General features: G+C 44.5%; 1 protein-coding gene across 1 annotated transcript in view; it reads left to right on the top strand.

Annotated features, from left to right (window-relative positions):
• The window catches only part of LOC147728111 (calcium uniporter regulatory subunit MCUb, mitochondrial-like), a 517,836-nt gene that overhangs the window by 452,431 nt on the left and 46,260 nt on the right, over window positions 1–19,145 (top strand). Inside the window, exons 5-6 of the mRNA XM_086961999.1 lie at window positions 11,401–11,561; window positions 16,458–16,661. Coding sequence (XP_086818125.1) covers window positions 11,401–11,561; window positions 16,458–16,661 — 365 coding nt within the window. The remainder of the gene's footprint in view (window positions 1–11,400; window positions 11,562–16,457; window positions 16,662–19,145) is intronic.

Raw genomic sequence — 19,145 nt, 5'->3', positions numbered from 1 at the left:
AGTTCCCAAATGCACAAACACAAATGCTCCACAGCCACAAAAACGGACTCTGAAACAATGCAGACACAATACTTCAAAAAGACAAAAAAGGAAACCAGCACGTAACGCTTCCTATAGAACTGAATCGAATCGCAGCTGCACAAGCTATCCAGCACACACCACGGTAAGGGCAAGCCAGGCTCACATGCTCCAATTGCAACGCACTTCCTGTTTGACACTTTCAAGACGGTTCAAAGCAACATGAATTACTGAATGAAACCTCAACAAAAGACATTATTTGCCGCAAATGACGGATTCATTCTTGTTCGGCTGAGCCCTTGATCAGAGATTTTTCAGTTTCAAGAGGACAGGATTTCTTTCTCACAGACTGGAATAAATCAAACCTGTTCTTTTTTTTTTAACTCAGAGCTATTTCAGTTTTTTTTTTTACTTTGTTTATATCAGATTATGCAAGTAATGTTATTATTTCTTCCGCAATGTGTTTACAGGAGCAAAATGGAATTTAATAACAAGTTTAAAAAAAAAACAAGCATCAGAGAGCATAAAAGGAGACACGGCCTGGCGGCCGTGAAACTGAAAGTACGGCCAGCCGGCCGAGAATAATTAGGGGATGAAAAATGCGCTGGGAGGAGAAATGCAGAGCGCACACTGAGAAGCTTGTGGGAGGGAGACTGGGCTGCCTTTGATGTGGTAATGCGTGGCAGGCAGGCAGGCGGCTGGTGGCATTGTGCACGCGCTTTTTAGGGCTTGCGCTTGTGCAATGACCTAAAAAGCGTACATGCACTGCATGGAATCGCCAGTGGTTAAACTCTGGTTAAGCCACTATAGAGCTTTGCCAGCTATGCCCAAGCGCATCAGCAGGCGAGCCCTAAAAATGGCATTGTCATTTACAATGCCAATAGCTTAATCTCTCGCAAATGCGAGGCCTATTGCATTTGCACACAGACACACACAGACAGCCACACACACAGCCACACACAGAAAGCCACACACACACACACACACACACACCCCCAGAGCATATCCCGTTCCTCAATTTTTATGACCGCTACAATTTATACCATAATCTTCAAAGTGTTTCACTATTTTAAATGTACCAAAGATCTTGATTAATGTGGGCCTTCTGTAATGTTCTAAGTTCTTGAATAATGTGGGCCTTCTGTAATGTTCTATTTCCATTGTACAGTGCTCTAGCACTTTTCGGTAAAGACCACATGTTGTATTGTAATGCAATATATACAGTATAGCAATGCAATCATGTGTAGTGATAATGTTTCCCACTGTTCCCATGCTCAAGCAATCAGATTGGTTCCTCCTAGAGCGTAAGGTTCGGGAGGATTCTAGGCTGAGTGCTTGTTTATTGTGAGTGATACCGAACAGCAAGAGGAAGTAAATAAATTGTCCTCTTCAACAGAAGCTAGATGTTTCCTCAATTGCCTGCATTACAACACTGTGCTATACAAAAAATGAATGAATACACAAACATTTGCTTATTTTCTTCCCATGTCGGTCTACCTCTCCCCCTAACAATGTATATTGTCTCTACCAAACCACCTATGGGTTTCAGTGAAGCGAGCTATATACAATTACAATATCTGTGCCGCGACTCCTGCAATTCCAATTTGTGATCAATTACATGTGGGTCGATATACAATCTCAAACGTGACTTCCATTCCGAGGTCATCTCCAGCACCTTAACATAGTAAGTCAATCATTATTTCAGCCATAACTTGCAAACATACCTATCACTGCCCTAGCACCCCCAACCCTTCCTTAGATTCTCCAATCCACATTCTTGATGCACTACCGTACTCCCGATCTCACCTCCTTGCCCCCTTCCTCCAGGCTCTGGAAGCTCCATCCCAGAAGCGCCTGTAGCTAAAGGATCAGCAACGTGGTGAACAGTAGTAGCCGGTACCTTCGGAGGAGCGACTGCACCTGTGCCCGGCTCGCCATCTCCAAACGTTGCTGCTTTAGGGTGTGCGCACGTACTGGTGGTATGGTTGTCGCTGACATAAATGACGGACTAGATGGCACATCGGATTACTGCAGGGCTGTCGATCACTGTTCAGGCAACTAGTGTGCTTGCGTGACATCAACGGAGCGGTGGAGTTCCCCAGTTAGGGGTCTTTCAAAACAATGGAGTTCCTCCTAAGACTTCAAATAAGTTCGGGTATATTATTGCGCGCTAACTATCCATGCAATCTGCAGAGGCCGAACATCTGAATCTGAGTAAGCCCTTCTCAAGATGGCTGCCGAGGTTAAAGCGCCGACCGCAATCTTCAAGGTGTTAGGAGTAATCTTTTGTAATGCTGAGGAGATACTTTGCTGACATTTTTAAATATGAGCTAACTACATTATATGTTCTAAAACAATTTTTCATATTTAAACTGTAAAAGCTTCCATAATATCGCTGGTGAGTTTCAGAATAGTTAAGAAACTATTGCTGGCAACTTTGGAAATACAAAATGCATGGTTTTCAGTTTCTCTTGGCTTCTCAGAGACACGTACAGCGCGGGGGTGGCGGGGGGCGGAACAAAGACACGGACAGCGGGAGGGGGGACGGACAGCGGGATACAACCATGCGGGACCAGGACAATCTTAGCAATGAGGAAAAACATCCATGCTAAAAAAAAAGTACACGCCCACCGCCGCATGACGTTGTTAAAGGGGCGGAGAGAGAAAAAATCACTGGAACACCCACGAATCTGCTCGGACAATGACTGACAGATCTCTCTTCCAATGGCTAGCCTCCATTTATGGAGCTAGCCAATGGAAGAGACAGGCGGGACAAAGCCCCGTACTGCTAAACAAAAGATTTCGCCTGCGCGAACACTGCTGCGCAGTGGACGCCAGGCAAAACCTAAAAATATCCTAAAAACATGAAAAGATTATTATGTTGTGAGTATCTACAAGCGTTAAAAAAACATGCCTAGATGCTAATCAATAGTTATGCAACCTTGCATTTACAAGCATATTTTTTGACAGGTTATTCAAACCTATAAAGCATAAACTATTATTATCCTGCCTTGGCTGTCTGCCCTCCCTTGATCATGTACCCAGGAATGAATTTGCAGTGATTGGTAAAACGTACAATCAGAGGAAACTTTAATTCACCTGGTCTGCATTTGTCCAGTTCTATTGTCAGAAAGGAGAAGGTTACTAAGGTGAATCATTTAATCAAACAAATATGCAAACATGTCGACAGGCCTTAATTAGAAGTTTAAATCGAAAGGACCCTATTTTAAATGTTCGTTTTGTAAAATGGTTGATGCTGGTGGAAAAGAAAGTAATGTTGTGAATGATTAAGTTGTATTTACTTCAGTTTTTTAACTGTGCCATTATGAATGCTTTTTTTATTCATCGTGTAATGATTTTCAGTAATTGAACACCAATAAATTCTAATTTGGAGTTAGTGAAAAAGTGTCCTATCAGGAGCAAGTTTGGCAGCTTAACGGAGGGCCTTTTAATGTCAAGAGACATGAAATATGTAATGCCCCATATAAAAAAAATCTGAATATTAAAAAAAAAAACTCCTATAGTGCCATGTGTAAATTATTTTTACAAATGACTGAATTGCATCAATGTAAGTGTCCCTCTGGGTCAAATGGCTCCTTCCTGTGGCCCTACAATTTGAGGATAGATGATTGTTATGGGGCCACCAAAAAAAGCTCAGTGACGGTATCATTTTGTTTCAATGAGGCGCCCATTCTTACAATCCGATATTTCTTGTTTCCCCAGATGAACATCTCAATAGCAGCTGGCACTTTCTTAAAATGTTTATGTATGCCTATAATTGGGAAGATGTTGGAAAAGGAATAGCATTTTAGAGGTTGTGGTGTGCGCTCTAGTCTACGGGCGTATACGCGATGACGCGTTACGCCGGAGGCTAGAGCGGATAGGCGCGCATGCGCACTAGAGCAAAAGGAAAGGCGCGAACGCGAGGAAACGGCAGTTGGCGACCGGAGCTTTCCATAGTTAGACGCTCGGCGCCCTTGGCTTGTATCTTGCTTGATATTGAGAATAAACGGAGTTCTACAACATCCCTGTGTCAGAGTGTCCTGTGGGGGAAAGTACAAACATTACAGTGGCGACGAGGCTGAGATCCGGACACCACCAGGTGCAGTGGACGACGGCAAGAAAAAAAAAACCCCACAGCCCACACCCACGAGCCAGCAAGGCACAGGTCCTGCAAGGAAGAGCAAGGGCGTGGCAGCAGCGCAGCAGCACGGCCAGGAACAAAACACCAGCCTCACAAGCCAGGTTAGTGTGGCCCAAGACCCCAGGAGCCCCCAGGCAGCAACCTGGCAACCAAGGGAGACACCCCCAAGCCAGAGGAAGGGGGGAAGACAGCGCAGACAGCGCACACTACGAGGGACAATACCCCAGGTAGCCCAAGGGGCCAAGGCGACACGGCAGAGAGCGCAGGAGCGTCCGGTGAGCCTACCCAAAGGGCCCAGGAAGAAGGACCTAGAGGCGAAGCCAGAATGGCAAATCAAGCGTCAGCCCTAAGGGCACCCGTCCCGTTCCTAACCAGACCAGGTGAACCCCAACTAAAATGGGAAGACTGGAAGGAATATTTCCTCAATTACATTGAGGCCCTTGAAGATGAAAGCGAAGGTGAATACAAGCCGGAAAGGAAAAAGAGACTGTTGCTCCACAACTTAGGCCCAGAAGGGGTCAGGGTGTTTAAGAACCTGGTGCCCAAAGAGAGGGGTGCGGCGGAGACGGACGTCTTTGTGAATGCACTGGACGACCTGGACAGCCATTACCGCCCAGCAGTTTGCGTCTCGATAGACCGCTATAACTTCCAACAGAGAAAACAAGAGGCAGGAGAATCCATTGATGACTATGTGGCAGCTCTCCGCCGGCTAGCAATCACGTGTCGGTATGGGAACCTGCAGGATGAATACATCAAAGACCAAATTGTAATGCACACCACCAGCAGAGCAGTCCAAGACAAGCTATGGGCGATGAATGAAACAACCCTGAAAGAAGTTGTGGCGATGGTCAAGAAGGCGGAAATGTCGAAGAGAGGCGCAGACGCGGCAAAAAGAGAAAGTGGGCCGAGACAGATGATCAACAAGATTGATGAGGCACCACAATCCAGCAAGCCCAAAAGCGCTTACGGAGACCCGAAGAAGGACACAAGAGGGTCTGGGAAGCAGATGTCTCGCCCCAGCCAGGGTACGAAATTCGCGTGCTACAGATGTAGCAGTGCAGCGCACGCGGCCCAGGACAGGCGTTGTCCCGCGTTTCGCGCCAGGTGCTCATTCTGTGGGTTAACCGGTCACTTCGAAAAGGTCTGCCGAAAGAAAGGGACGAAGTCCACGGTCAAGTGCATCGACGCGGCCACGGCCAACGTAAGTGAGGAAGACGACCAGGAAGAGGATGACCTGGTGCTGTGCATAGAGGATCAAGTGCTGGACGTATCCGGGAAGCGTAGGGATAAGCCCCGCACCGACATGCGCATCGGGGGCGTCAAGGTACATGTGGCCGTGGATTCAGGTTCCCCCTGGACCATCGTGCAAAGGTCGATATGGGAAGAGGATTTCGCGCCAGTCATAGGACCCGACCTAGAGCCGCCGGACATCAGACCCATCTCGTATACCGAGAATTCCATTCCACTGGTAGGATGCAGGGACTTGGAGTTCGAATTCAGAGGACGGTCGGCCACGTGCACCCTGTATGTAGCGGAAAAGGGCCCATCCGTACTAGGATGGAGAGATGCAGGTGATCTCGGCATCATACTCAATCCTGGAGGGAAAGAACAGATCCTGCTAACAGACGAATGGCCCCTCTCGAAGGAGGAAGACTGGAAAGCAGCATACCCCAAGGTTTTTTGAGGGCACGGTAGGCAAACTGGACAAATTCGTGCATAAAATGGTCCTTAAGGAGGGAGCAGTACCAGTAGTGCATAAGGTCCGGAACATACCGATATCCACGAGTGAGGCAGTGCGCCAGGAACTACGGAAGTTGGAAGAGCTAGATATCATCGAGCCAGTGGACAGTGCGGAATGGCTATCGCCCTTGGTAGTGGTTAAAAAGCCCAATGGAAAGGTCAGGCTCTGTGTGGACCTGAGGGAGCTCAACAAAAACCTCATAGTGGAGAGGTTCCCGCTCCCCAGAATAGAGGAGATGCTAGCAAGGACGAAAGGCATCACCCACTTTTCCACCATAGACCTCACGTCTGCATATTACCAGATAGAACTGCACCCGTCGAGCAGTAAGTACACAGCCTTCATAACGCCCTTTGGATGCTACCAATTCAGGAGAATGCCCTCGAAAGATGCATGGATCACCCGGAGGTTAGACCTCTTTCTGAGTTCGGCTCAGACAACCAAGGGGAAGGTGCAGGCGATGACAGTGAAGAGGTTGTCCTGAGAGCCAGGCCGACCGACGGAGGAGGAGTACAAGCAAATGCAGAGCAGGGAACAGACGTGAGAGAAGCTGGGGTGTCCCAAGGAGAGACAGAGGCGAGAGAGAACATGCCGGTAAGACACACCCGCAGCGGAAGGGCAGTTGTAGTGCCCTCTCGTTATAGTGACTTTGTGATGGACGGACACTAGCTTGGTGCAGGTCCCCCCTTGGCGCCCCACATAGACAATGTTCACAGCTGGAGGACACTTTACCGTTGGGGGGAAATGTTATGACTTTGTTTTTGGTAAAGGGGGGAGATATGTGGTGTGCGCTCTAGTCTACGGGCGTATACGCGATGACGCGTTACGCCGGAGGCTAGAGCGGATAGGCGCGCATGCGCACTAGAGCAAAAGGAAAGGCGCGAACGCGAGGAAACGGCAGTTGGCGACCGGAGCTTTCCATAGTTAGACGCTCGGCGCCCTTGGCTTGTATCTTGCTTGATATTGAGAATAAACGGAGTTCTACAACATCCCTGTGTCAGAGTGTCCTGTGGGGGAAAGTACAAACATTACAGAGGTATAGTCAATTCTTTGTATATAGTTTCCTCTCTTAAACGGAGAGAGCCATAGACTTTGATTTTCATTTAGCAAGTAGCTGATTCCTCACCAACGTCATTCAGTTATGTATTATTTTAGAATTTTTAGTACAACACTTCAAGACCCCTGCGAGTGCTGTACATATCTAGAAAGTGTAATAACATGAAGACTTTATTGAATGTTAAGCTCTATCCTTATTGATTTTTGGATACACATGAGTAATGGAGTGTTTCTATGCGTGCAGATTTGCAACATTTTTGGTAAATCGGTCATTATGGTGCACATCTACAATCACGTGGCACACGCAGAGCAGCAAGCAGAGTTACTGCACTGGGTTGCGTCACCTCCAGAAAGCAAAACTATTCCATATCTTTAAAGAAATCGTGCAGTTCTGCTCTTTCCATGCGCTGACGCACTTTGGACTGCCTAGTACTATTCTTGTACCATAGTGCAAGGGTGTCTGTGTTATGGTCAGGGTTGGTATTTTGCAGGAAGGGATACTTTAAGGCACAAAAACTATCCTTTGAGGCTTTTTCCTGTTTGACTGTGTGCTGAAGATTGCACACATGCAAGGAGGAATAAAGCTATTCATCATCATTACACCAACATCAGGCAGGGCAACCTTTTTGGTGGTAACCCAAATTACTAACAGTTTGTAAATATGGGTTTAGGTTATAATTATGGAATGCCTGCCTGGCGCAAAGTAACGCAAGGCAGTGCAATGTGCTGCGCTACTTAACTTTTTTTTTTTTTTACAAAGTCTCGCACAATGCTTGGTTTTTTAAATACAAAATGGATTTTGCGTCTGGCTGCATAAAAAAAATTGACCGAACCCAGATGCAAAGTCTTTGAAAATCTGGGTCTATGTAAATATCGGTTTACATCAAAATCGATGGGTGGATGCACAGAAACATCCGTGTAGCACCCATGGAACACCTACCTGATGCAAAGTATCATAAGGCAGCATAATTAGCTGCATTGCTTAACTTTTTCTAGCAAAGCCACACAAATCGATATTCGTGTGGCTTTGTAAATACCAAAAAGGATTTTGCATAGGTGCTGCATCAAAAATGTGATACAAACCTGAAGCAGAATACTTGTAAATCTCGGACATTCTTGACCCACAAAATTTCCAAGTAAAATCCCTTTTAGTGAAATCAAGCTGACAACAAAACCTGATACAGACATAGCAGACCCGACCCAGGGCCCCCAGATCCAACTACCAACCTAAGAATATATTTATTTAGGAGAGTGTCACACCCAATCACCGCTCTCCCCCTCCCTGACTACACCCCTGCGGAATTGGTTTTTAAAGATTTTTTACAGTTCAGCTGCCACACATCAGTGCAATGTAGTTAAGTTTTCCTCAACTGAGGTTAACTAACAGATCTGTCTTAAATGTGGGGACCTAGATAGTTTATGAAAAGACCTCAAACATTATTTTTCAAAGTATCGGGTCTGTCTTAATAGTTCCTCAAAATATTACTCTTGGAAAGGTTCCTGTAGCGCTTCGTCGGAGTCCGCTATCCCCTTTCATTCTTGATGTGCCATATAATGTTTGCTCCTATCTTGCGCCTCAGTTGGGGGAAAGGCAATGTCCTGCTCTTCTCACCATTCACAACATGACTTTTGTTTTTCTGCATTTTTTGACCTTGCTATTACACTGATCAGCATTGTCAAATGGTTGAGGCATTCTGTTGCAGGAAAGTTCAATGTGTAATATTCTCTTACATGTTTATTTATGACCAGGCCAAAAAGATATGTCCCTGGAAGGCTGTAGTTGGACGTGGTCAGAGAGAGAATGCCAGCTATCCAGGGGCCTGCTCTCAGGAAATGGAATTTGAATAGAATATTATATTCCTACAGGGAGAGTGTGCCTTGGGGTTGGCAAAGTTGGGTATGCCAAAACCGAGTAGCTAGCTTCACCTGATCCTGTTTCTCATATACCCCGTAGTCCAATCTGCTGGGGATGAGGGCCTGGGTGACCCTGTGTCGATGCAGAGCCAGTGGAATATTTTGCAGAGCACATGCAGGATGAAGAAGCAGGAGGAGATGACGACTTTCACTTGTTTGGCTATTGCGAATCTGTTGTCCGCGATGATACCGAGGTTTTTGGCGTGGTCGGTCGGTGGGGTGGACATGGGTCCCAGGGCTGTTGGCCACCAGGAGGAGTCTCAAGGAGAGATTTTGTTGCCGTAGATCAGGACTTCAGTTTTATGTGTGTTGAGCTCTGTACAGTTCTGTTTCATCCAGTTAGCTATGTTGGACATGAAGGTGTTGAAGTTTGTCCTGGTAATGTGGTTGTTGTCTGTGAGGAAAAGGATTGTTCGGTGTTGTCTGCTTAGGATACAATGTTGATTTCGTGGGATCTTGTGGCGGGGGCGAGTGGTAGCACGAAGACACTGAAGAGGGTCGGGCTCAGTGATGATCCTTGAGGGGCTCCACAGATGAGGTTCTTGGGTTTGGAGGTGTAGGGCCTGATTCGCTGGGTCCAGTCCGAGAGAAAGAACACCAGTCCTCTCAGCGCGGGACCATGTATTCGAAGTTGTGGAGTATTGTGATAAGGGTGCTGTGGAAGGCTACAGAGAGGTCAAGTAGTATGAGTGTGGCAGTTTGTACATTCTGCATAATGGTCTGGATGTCGCCAGTTACTGTGATGAGAGTTGTATGCAAGAAAACTTCATAAACCCTTCCATTTGGGGATGAGCCTGATCGTTTTGGGAGCCTTTTGCTATGCATAGGGATGCTGTCCGATTTCTTATTGATTTTCCTGAATAAGGCAGTATTGTGTTATCATTAGTCATCACCATTAGTCATCACCTTAGGGCACAGTCTGCTGTTATTATGGCATCACAGTGCATCATGTAGTCCTTGGATGGTTGTATGACAGAACAATGCAGCTTTTACAACACATTTTTTCCCTGCATGTTTTTTAGCGCACATATGTTTTTACCTCGCATGCCATTAACACGCATTATTAGTCTTATTAAGATAAGTATTAGTAAGGTAAGCTTAAAAGAAGAAAAAGAATAGATATATATCATTTTTATTTTACCTTAAATGCATGGTATAGGCATTCATAGCTTACCTTAAATGCGTGATTTAGGCATGCGTGGTAAATGCCTGTATTTGGTAAAAAAAACTTGCGTGGCAGTGGCACTGTGATGTACAAATTCTGTTGCAAAGACTGATTCCCTCCTTGGATGACTTTGAACGGTTGGGTGTGGTTACGCTATACAATATTCACTGAAGGCTCTATTGCCTTTAATTTAATAATCATCTTAAAATGTATCTTCTTGGTATCCCCCTTTGAGTTCTGTATATTTGTTTGTTTCAAATGCAAATGCACATTTATTATTGTCTTTATTCTTGGCAACATGATAATTCATCCTGCATAAATATATATTCATGTTTTTCTGCACACTTTAAATATTCTTTCCAGGGATTATTTTTAAACAATAAGCAAGGTTTCACAGAACGGTAGTGTAAGGTTAGAAGGGCTTTACTAATACTTGTTTATGTTTGAAAATGTTCAACAATGTTCATGCCGAACATAAAAACCAGAACAGAGCGTTATTAGATAGAGAGCAACTTTGTACAAGAGATTCGAGACTGAGGGCCATACAGAAGCTGTAATTACCTTTCCTTGCTGAAGGTTATGGTGAAGGTACATCAAGCCTTTCCTCAGCTTAGCTGCCCACTTGTGAAGGGAACTGCAGCTGTTGTCTCTTTGGTTCCACTGTTCACTTATTCAGCTCTGGACCATCTATGAAACTCAATAGGCTCCGTTTGGTGCTACGAATAGATTAGTTAACTAAGTGAAAGGCGGGATTGGGGCTACTGATGTACAGAAACCATACAATATTACCATGTTACTATGTTTTTCTTATTCTGGCTTCTGACTATTATTATTGCCATCATCTTCTCTTTTTTTAAATAATAGTTACTATTCATTTTGTATGATCTAAGATGAAATTGTTATTTCAATATATCTTTAAAGTATAAGCTTAGCTTCCTTGAGTCCTTGAGCGTGTCTACTCATGAAGAAATAGGGACTGGGTTCCACTAATTATCCCTGTAAAGAAGTGCAGGGCTGATTGTTCTTAAACACACCTCTTTCAAGCAATGCTCAGTTAAGTGCAGGGTGGTTGCAGTCCACCAGTTATGTGTCATTTGTAGGTAAATTGACTAAGTCCTTTGTGCCGGATGATCTAGAAAACCAAATTCCACGGCGTGTTCTGGAGAGAAATGCAAAAAACATGTTACTAATTGCTACAAAGAGATAAAAAGCATTTAGGATTAATCAATTTCCCTCTGTCTTTTGGTACCATTTTTTAACAATATATTAAGTCATCTGAGTGTTCAGTTGTGTGATTACAAACTTCAGTGCCATTTGTAATTGTTTTTGCATATTATAGTTTTAAAGTGTGTGTTCTTTCCTTAGATAAAGTGACTAGGGAGAATGCGTCGGAAATGGATAACATTAAATCCTTGGTCCATAGCCTGTACACTGCTCTGCACTTGGAAGGGCACCAGTTAAGGAAAGAGCGGGAGTTACTCCAGAAGCTTGACAACCTGCAAGAACAGCTGCAGCCACTTGAGAGTGTAAGAGTCTTTTCATTCTGGTAAAAGTTGCGCTATGCATGCAGCACTGAACCACAACTGAGCAGGAGCAATAAAGCAGAGTGAAGAGGAATTATAGGACTTGGGTATATAGGAAGAGGGAGGATGGACTGGCATTTTACCTTTCAAAATAAGATTTACGCATTCATCTATATATAAAGGAAAGTATTGCAAATGAGTGTTGAGAATGCGCATGACTTGAAGTCATTGGGTTTTGTCCAAAGTGTCTCTAGCAGAAAAGATAGCAGTGGACATTTTTACTGGATTTAAAACTAAGGGATATTGCTCACGTAAGTGCCTGCGAAAATAGGACCTGATTTATAGTTTGGTGGATGGGACACTCAGTCACCAACGTGACCTATAACTTGCCTTATTACAAGTGGCTTTTATCCTTGTAAAATGTGGAACAGGATATTCGTCTGTTTTTTGACAGAGCATCCTGTCCGCCAAGCCCTAATCAGGCCATTAGTATTTTAAAACTGCGTGCTTCTTTCCAAAGTGGATAAAACATGTAGACAGGTTTTACTTTCCAGTTAATGATGATCAAGCCCGATGAACGGCACATAATGCAACTAGTTTCATCACAAAGTACTCTTCTAGATGTGAAGTACTCTTCTATATGTGTGGATGTTGATTTGTTATCCAAGGCCTGAAGAAGCATGGAACATTATATTTTGAATATCAATCTGTACTTGTGATTAAACACAAAAATCGTTTTTCACTCCTCATGCTTGTTCCAACTCTACCAAAAGGCTGTGCTGTCTTTTTGACCATTGCTTTCTGTACTGCTGGTAGAGGTGTGTGCACCCTTAGTGGTCGTAGCAAATTAGCATGTCCAGACCCCAATTAGTCGGCGTCTGTATCACTTTTCCTTTTCAGAGCTTCTTCCTATTTCCATGGGCCAGTTCTGACTTGATGATGGTACAAGCAGGGCTATACCTAAGGGACTGTTGGTGTCAGGAAATACTAAATGATCTGGCGTCTGTTGTCTTTGTCCTACCTTTGCAACTGATTGAACTCTCTTCTCGTTTGAATTCTGGGTATAAATTTAAATAAACATAAAAAGCTGCAGCTTGGAAGAAGCCCTACTCGCTCGCATTAGACCTTAATGAAACATGACTGCTTGACCTCTTGTCCGCATTCAACACTGTTAACCACAGTAAAATACTTTAGAACAGGATGGGTGTAACTGGAACTGTCCTAGAATGGTTTAAATCCTTATTAGAGAACAGAATGCAAAGATTTCTGGTGAATCAAAATCTATCTTCACCATCCCCTAATCTACTAGGAGTACCACAAGGCTCAACACTACCCCCTCACTATTTAATCTCTATGTTGAACCATTAACTGAAATATTACAGCAGGCGAACATCTCCTTCCACATGTATGCGGATGACACACAGCTGTATATTAAGATTACATCCCTAGAAGAGATCAAGATGATAAAACAAGCATTAAAAAAACCGAATTCCTTTTAATTTCCTCAACCCCCCCAAAAAAAATCACGTTGATGAAGTATTGGACCAAGTTTATCACTGCACTAAACTGTACTCCGAACCTGGTGGACTCTACCAAGTCGCTAGGTATTACTCTGGATAAGATCCTAAATATGCAATCATACATCACACGATGGCTAAAAATGCCCGCTTTCACCTCAGCTATCTTAGAAAATGTAAACCTTTCATTGAGCCACCAGACCTCAATACGGCAGTTCAGACAGTCGTCTCGAGAATTGAATGCGGATGTACAACTTTATCAGGACTACCCAAGATCTCCACAGCCCGCTAAAAGATTTTCTTAATGCAGCCCCAAGACTCAAAACAGTATCTAGAAAATGTGATCACATCAGAGAGTGCTCTACTGGCTGCCATGTGAAGCAAGAATCCAACTAAAGATGGCCTGTATCACACATAAAGTGATATACTACAAAACTCCACTGTACCTAGCACAAAAAATTATGATTTCTGGAGGAAGCAGACTCTCCCTGAGATACAGTCATCTTCTTCCGAAACCTTCACTCGTCTGTAAGACAAAAACACATGATAGAGTTTCTCTGGAGCTGCATCAAGAATATGGAACTCGCACCCACCAAGCATCAGAAAAATCTTGTCTACTTCAATATTCAAAAGGAAGCTAAGTCCTTTCTAATGAGCACATTTCTCCCTTAATCCTCAGCAGCCTGTTCACACCATTGTTCTATAAGTTCCAACAGACAATCACTCGACCTACTCTATCCTGCTGAGTGATACTCTCTGTGCGTGCATTCGTTATAAGACTCCTGGATAGAGCTCTACATTCTATAGCTATGCCTAATCCTCTAGTCCTAATTTGCACTGAGATATCCCTTTGGGGACAGCTATATATAAATGTCACCATTGGGAATACTCTGGTCAAGAACGAGTGTATTATAAGTTAATAACCTATTTTCTTTCTAATTGTATTATTGAATGTACAAATGTTTCCTCGTTTAAAATGTATTGAGGTGCCTGGCAGCTATTCATAGGCCTCAATTTTACTGTTTAAAATTATAATTTTATAGAAATGTGAAGCGCTTGGGTACCCAACTCTTGGTCTTGTTCGTGCTATACAAAACACTGAATAAATAAATAACATGCAATGCAACTCTTTCTGATGTCAGAACATTGGGCTATATGTACTATTTACTGGTTGCAAATATGCAGTCAGTAAATAATTTTACGACAGACCTATGTACTAAGTCAGTCCTTTCAGAAATTCAAAATTACTATAGGTTGCAATCCCATCTACCTCATGAATATTAATGAGGTAGTTTGCAAACTGCGATTCACTATAATTAAAGGCCATCCCGGGACCAGTTTTACCGGGCTGCATTTAAAAAGCAAGGTGGGGGGGAGGGGCGCTGTCTGAGACCACTGCCTAGTTCTAAATAAACTTTTGGTTTAACATTCTCAAAGGGGTTTGTTGGGGACACCTTCCCTTTTGTGAATGTAATACCACCCCAATTTATGGGACGGTAGGTTTTCAAAGATTTACGACTGTTATTTCCTTCCTAAATCATTGTTACATATGGTTAGGAATCGATATTTGAAAGGGACACCTAAAACACGCACCATACCATTAGCAATTCCTTATCCATTTGTAAACCCAATTTAGGAGCAGGCAAAAAGTTTCCAACTCCTCAAATGTGTTTAGCACATTGCTAAAGGCAGTTTCTCAGTTGCATACTTGCAATTGGAGTGTTTGTGACCAAAAAAGTATTTTGGACATCTTGCCCACAGTGTTAAAATGTTCACATTTGGTGGTTAGAACCACTACCGCTCAAGTGCTAATTACAGATCTTCCACCACGGGCACTGGATTGAGAAAAACTATTGGTGGTGCTTTAAGTCTGGTGACGGTTAGCCACTCTACATACCCACTCAGGGTGTCAAACCTCATGAAGACACATATTGTGCATTCCTTTTAGTGCACTGAAACCTGTAAGGGACAGGCCCGTAGAGTCCCATTGTGATTTCTATTCACCAGCCTCTCTATATGAATCTCTACGTGAAAGCACAGTATGGGGCGCTTTTACACACAAACATTTTTTTGTGAACTTCACAAACAAATGTTGGCATGGGGCACTTTAAAAAAAACATTTGTTGGGGAACTTCACAAAAAAATGTTTGTTTTTTTGAAAAAGCATCCCAGGTCATGCATTCACTTTAATGGCGGCTGTGCTCCTTTCTTTAGACACAGCTCTCTGTAAGCTGAATAAGGCGAGCAGTGTCTAAATAAAGGGGTGCGGCCACCATTCAAGTGGTCTCGCCTTTGCGATAGTTTGAGCTCTTGCCTTTATAAATGACAATGCCTTTTATGTGTTGGTTTTAAAAACACATAAATAGAAGGCATTATCGTTTACAATGCAAATAGCTTAAATTCTCTCGAATGTGAGAACTATTGCATTGCAAATGCTTGTTAATAGTAGATGTCCATCCTTTTAATTACAATGCATCCTGCCCTATGGGCAGTCTATGGCCTACCTTAGGGGTGACTTATATGTACTGAAAAGGGAATATGAGACCTGACAAGGGGGTTATATTGCCAAGTAGAATTGACAGTCTAAAAGTGCATTCAGGCAGCAGTGACAGACATGGGACATGTAAGGGTCTTCTTAAGTGGGTGGCACAATACTTAAGCCCAGGTTAGCAGTTGTAAAGTGCACAGATTCCTACGGTCAATAAAAACAAATCCAGCAAAAATAGGAGGATGAAGCCAAAACGTTTAGGGGTGACCCTGCAGAGAGGGGCACGTTCAACATTACTCACTTGCAGTCCTGGGTCTCCATCATGGGAATCTTTGTTGTCATGTTCTGATGCCCAACTTTCTTTCTGGTGTGTTCAGTGATGTAATAATTGTGGTCAGAATCATGCTAGGCTATCAAAATGAACTGCTCTTCAGCGACCGCAGAGGTGCAGACTAGCTTTGTCCCTTTTCAACTCTTTCAGATTGCTGCCATTCTGGCGTCTTCCCATTACATTTCTTTTTCATTTTCCTTTAAAAGGAAGATCTGTTTTTTTGGTTAGTTTTTTTTCTTTTAATTACGATAGTGAGATGTTAAAAAAACAAATAAATGTACATACTGTTGTCTGTGGATAGACAGGCGTATGTGGAGAACTAGGTTTACTAGTAAAGCTTCCATGTTTATAGACCAGAATAAACGTCATTTAAAAAATGAAACCTAATTTATTAGTGTTGGGTTGCTGTAACAACCAATGCAGGATGCCATTATTGATTGTGTGGCAAGTTCTAAGATGCTAAATTGCTACCTGGTACACTTAAGAATGTTTTGCAACGATTCAGTCACATCAAAACTACCCTGAAACGGGAAGATGATACCTTCGTGTGTTTTTACTCTTAGATGAAATTTGGCATCCTACAAAATGCTCAGGGAAAGACCACGCGGCTCCTGTGGATTGGCTTAGCCTTGCTGTCCACTCAAGGGGGCGCAATGGCTTGGCTTACGTGGTGGGTCTACTCCTGGGACATCATGGAGCCGGTCACATACTTCTTCACCTATGGAAGTGCCATAGCATTCTATGCCTACTTTGTTCTTACCAGGCAGGTACGTCATCTTGAGAATTTTAAGTGACCTAATGTGTGCTGTACATTATGGCGAACAGAAAGCAAGTGTGAAATTACTGCAAATTATGTCTGTTGTGATTGTGAAGTCAGATAATTGGACACAATTGCCTTCTTACATCTTATGCAGAGTGTGAATATTTCAAAATATTTTCTCGTTATTTCTGTTCCACGTGCGTTTAAAGGGTGTCGTGTTTGTATTATATTTTTCAAAGCCTAAGAATACCAGAGTTTTGAATGCATTTTTCGTTGTTCAGTAACTTGTGTTAAAAAAAACCCACTGAACTGGCTGTTCCATTTCTAATGGTGTCACCACTATGCAGTTAAATCAAATGCACCCTCAGCCCTCCTTGTCATCGAGATCAGGAATGAGTGACAGTCCTGCTGAGCCTGCCTTCACAGCCAATAACCAGTCTTTCAAGAAGCACTAGGCAGAAGCAAGTTTACAAAAAGTCATTCATGGGCCTTCATTGCGAGTAGCCTTTTAATTCCGGTGGGGGTGGTAAAGGAATTGCTTTTCTTTGACACAGAGATCTCGACTGCTGGAAATAACCATCGCTTCCGCGTGAACGTCCAGGGAGAATGAGGAATTACCCAGGGACGCAGAGTTATTGTTTTCCCCTGGTAATTCCTCATTATTTAGTGTCCCCTCAGGGTTCAACTCGGCAATGGCTCGATTTTTCCTACACCTGAAGTTGCTAGTACAGGATAGGTAATGCCAGGAGTGGGAAAACCCCAGCCCATTTTACGAGCCACTCGTAATGAGGGTCTTTGACTGTTGCGCTTAGTGGGAGCTCTTCAATAATTTCGTTTCTCAACTCCTGAACCACAACATCCGGCACCATCTTCCTAAAGCAAAGCATATATGGTATACCAATATTTGTGTTATTGTGACACTCGTGCTAGGAGACTTTGGGTCAATTTTTTTAAATAGCAGAATTCGTATTTTTAGCCAAGGGTGGCCCACTGTGACTCAGTGGGGTCATGGAGTGGGTTATGAGCATGTAGGACCATTGAGCGACCCTTGACCCTGTCCCCAGGTAGGTCGGCCCCTAGCCGCCACACGTAACGCCTATGCCGCTGTCCCGCTGCCGCTGTGATCTGACCGCTTCTCCCCACCGAGGTCAGCCTTGCATTGCCTGTGCTCGTTTATTTTTTGTGTTTCCGTGACTCTGATTCTGCCTTTTACCTGTTGCCACTTTTGTTTTACTGTTGTTGTCGTTTTTCACTTTGTGCCCTCTCCCCCCTGCCCCCTTTTGCCTTCTGTGTCACCCACCCGCTCCCTCGCGCTTCCCGCCGCTGCGTCCATTGCGATCCCGCCCCCCTGGTATCCCATTGGCCGCCCCACTCCCCCCTCCCAGCTGCTCCTCCCTCCCACAGCCCCTCATATGGAGGCCGTGCAGCTGGCGCGTCAAAGGCAAGCCAGTCTGCGCCCGTCCGCGCCTTGACCGCGCCCAGTGCCAGAACCTCTGGCCCCCACCGAAGCCAGGAAACCCGACTGAGATACAACAAAGCAAAGAGAAGGACTCCGTTTTTAAAAAGATTACTTTTTTAGAAATTGGGGATTGTATTCTTGTGTGTTCTGTAAAATACTTGATCGCTTACCTCCTTCGTGATTCTCCTCCCCGCGCAGCCGAGTCAGGCGCTGCAGCGGGTCGCAGGGAATCACCGTGACCTCCGGGCACCGCCCACTGACCCAGGCCACGCCCCCTCTCTATGTAAGCCGCGCTTGGGGAAACGCTCGCATTAGATAGAGCTCTGAGGCTGTAGCCGAGAGCAGGATACTAAGACCTTGCTAATTTAAAAATTGTACCGCTTATTTTGTGTGTTTTAAAAGCAAAGAGAAGGACTCCGTTTTTAAAAAGATTACTTTTTTAGAAATTGGGGATTGTATTCTTGTGTGTTCTGTAAAATACTTGATCGCTTACCTCCTTCGTGATTCTCCTCCCCGTGCAGCCGAGTCAGGCGCTGCAGCGGGTCGCAGGGAATCACCGTGACCTCCGGGCACCGCCCACTGACCCAGGCCACACCCCCCCCTCCTGCCTTATAACAATGTGCTGCTCCAGGAGGCGCAGCGGACGGGCGCAGCGGGCGCGCCGGCGGTGCGCCGAAGGCGCGCCAAAGGCAAGCCCGTCTGCGCCCGTCCGCGACCGGACGGGACCAGGGGCCACAAACCTTGGTTTACCGACCCCCCAGGGCAGGCCATATAGCGCGGCTGCCCTACACTCCATAGGAAGAAACATCGCTAACCAATGCACGCACATATACGCCCCTACAGAACTTCCCCTCAGCTGCCCAGATTGTAAACATCCCTTCCGGAATAACCCTTTGGCCGCTGTCCCGAAATATTGTATGTATGCACTAAATTGCCGATCACTGCCCAAGCACTGTACCCAAATCGCCATACTGCTTGAGGAGCACAAGCCAGACGCGCTCTTTTTAACAGAGACTTGGCTCACGGCCCATT

The sequence above is a fragment of the Lissotriton vulgaris genome, chromosome 3_1 (assembly GCF_964263255.1).
Source record: "Lissotriton vulgaris chromosome 3_1, aLisVul1.2, whole genome shotgun sequence".
Taxonomy (NCBI): domain Eukaryota; kingdom Metazoa; phylum Chordata; class Amphibia; order Caudata; family Salamandridae; genus Lissotriton; species Lissotriton vulgaris.
This window is presented reverse-complemented; position numbering and strand designations above follow the sequence as displayed.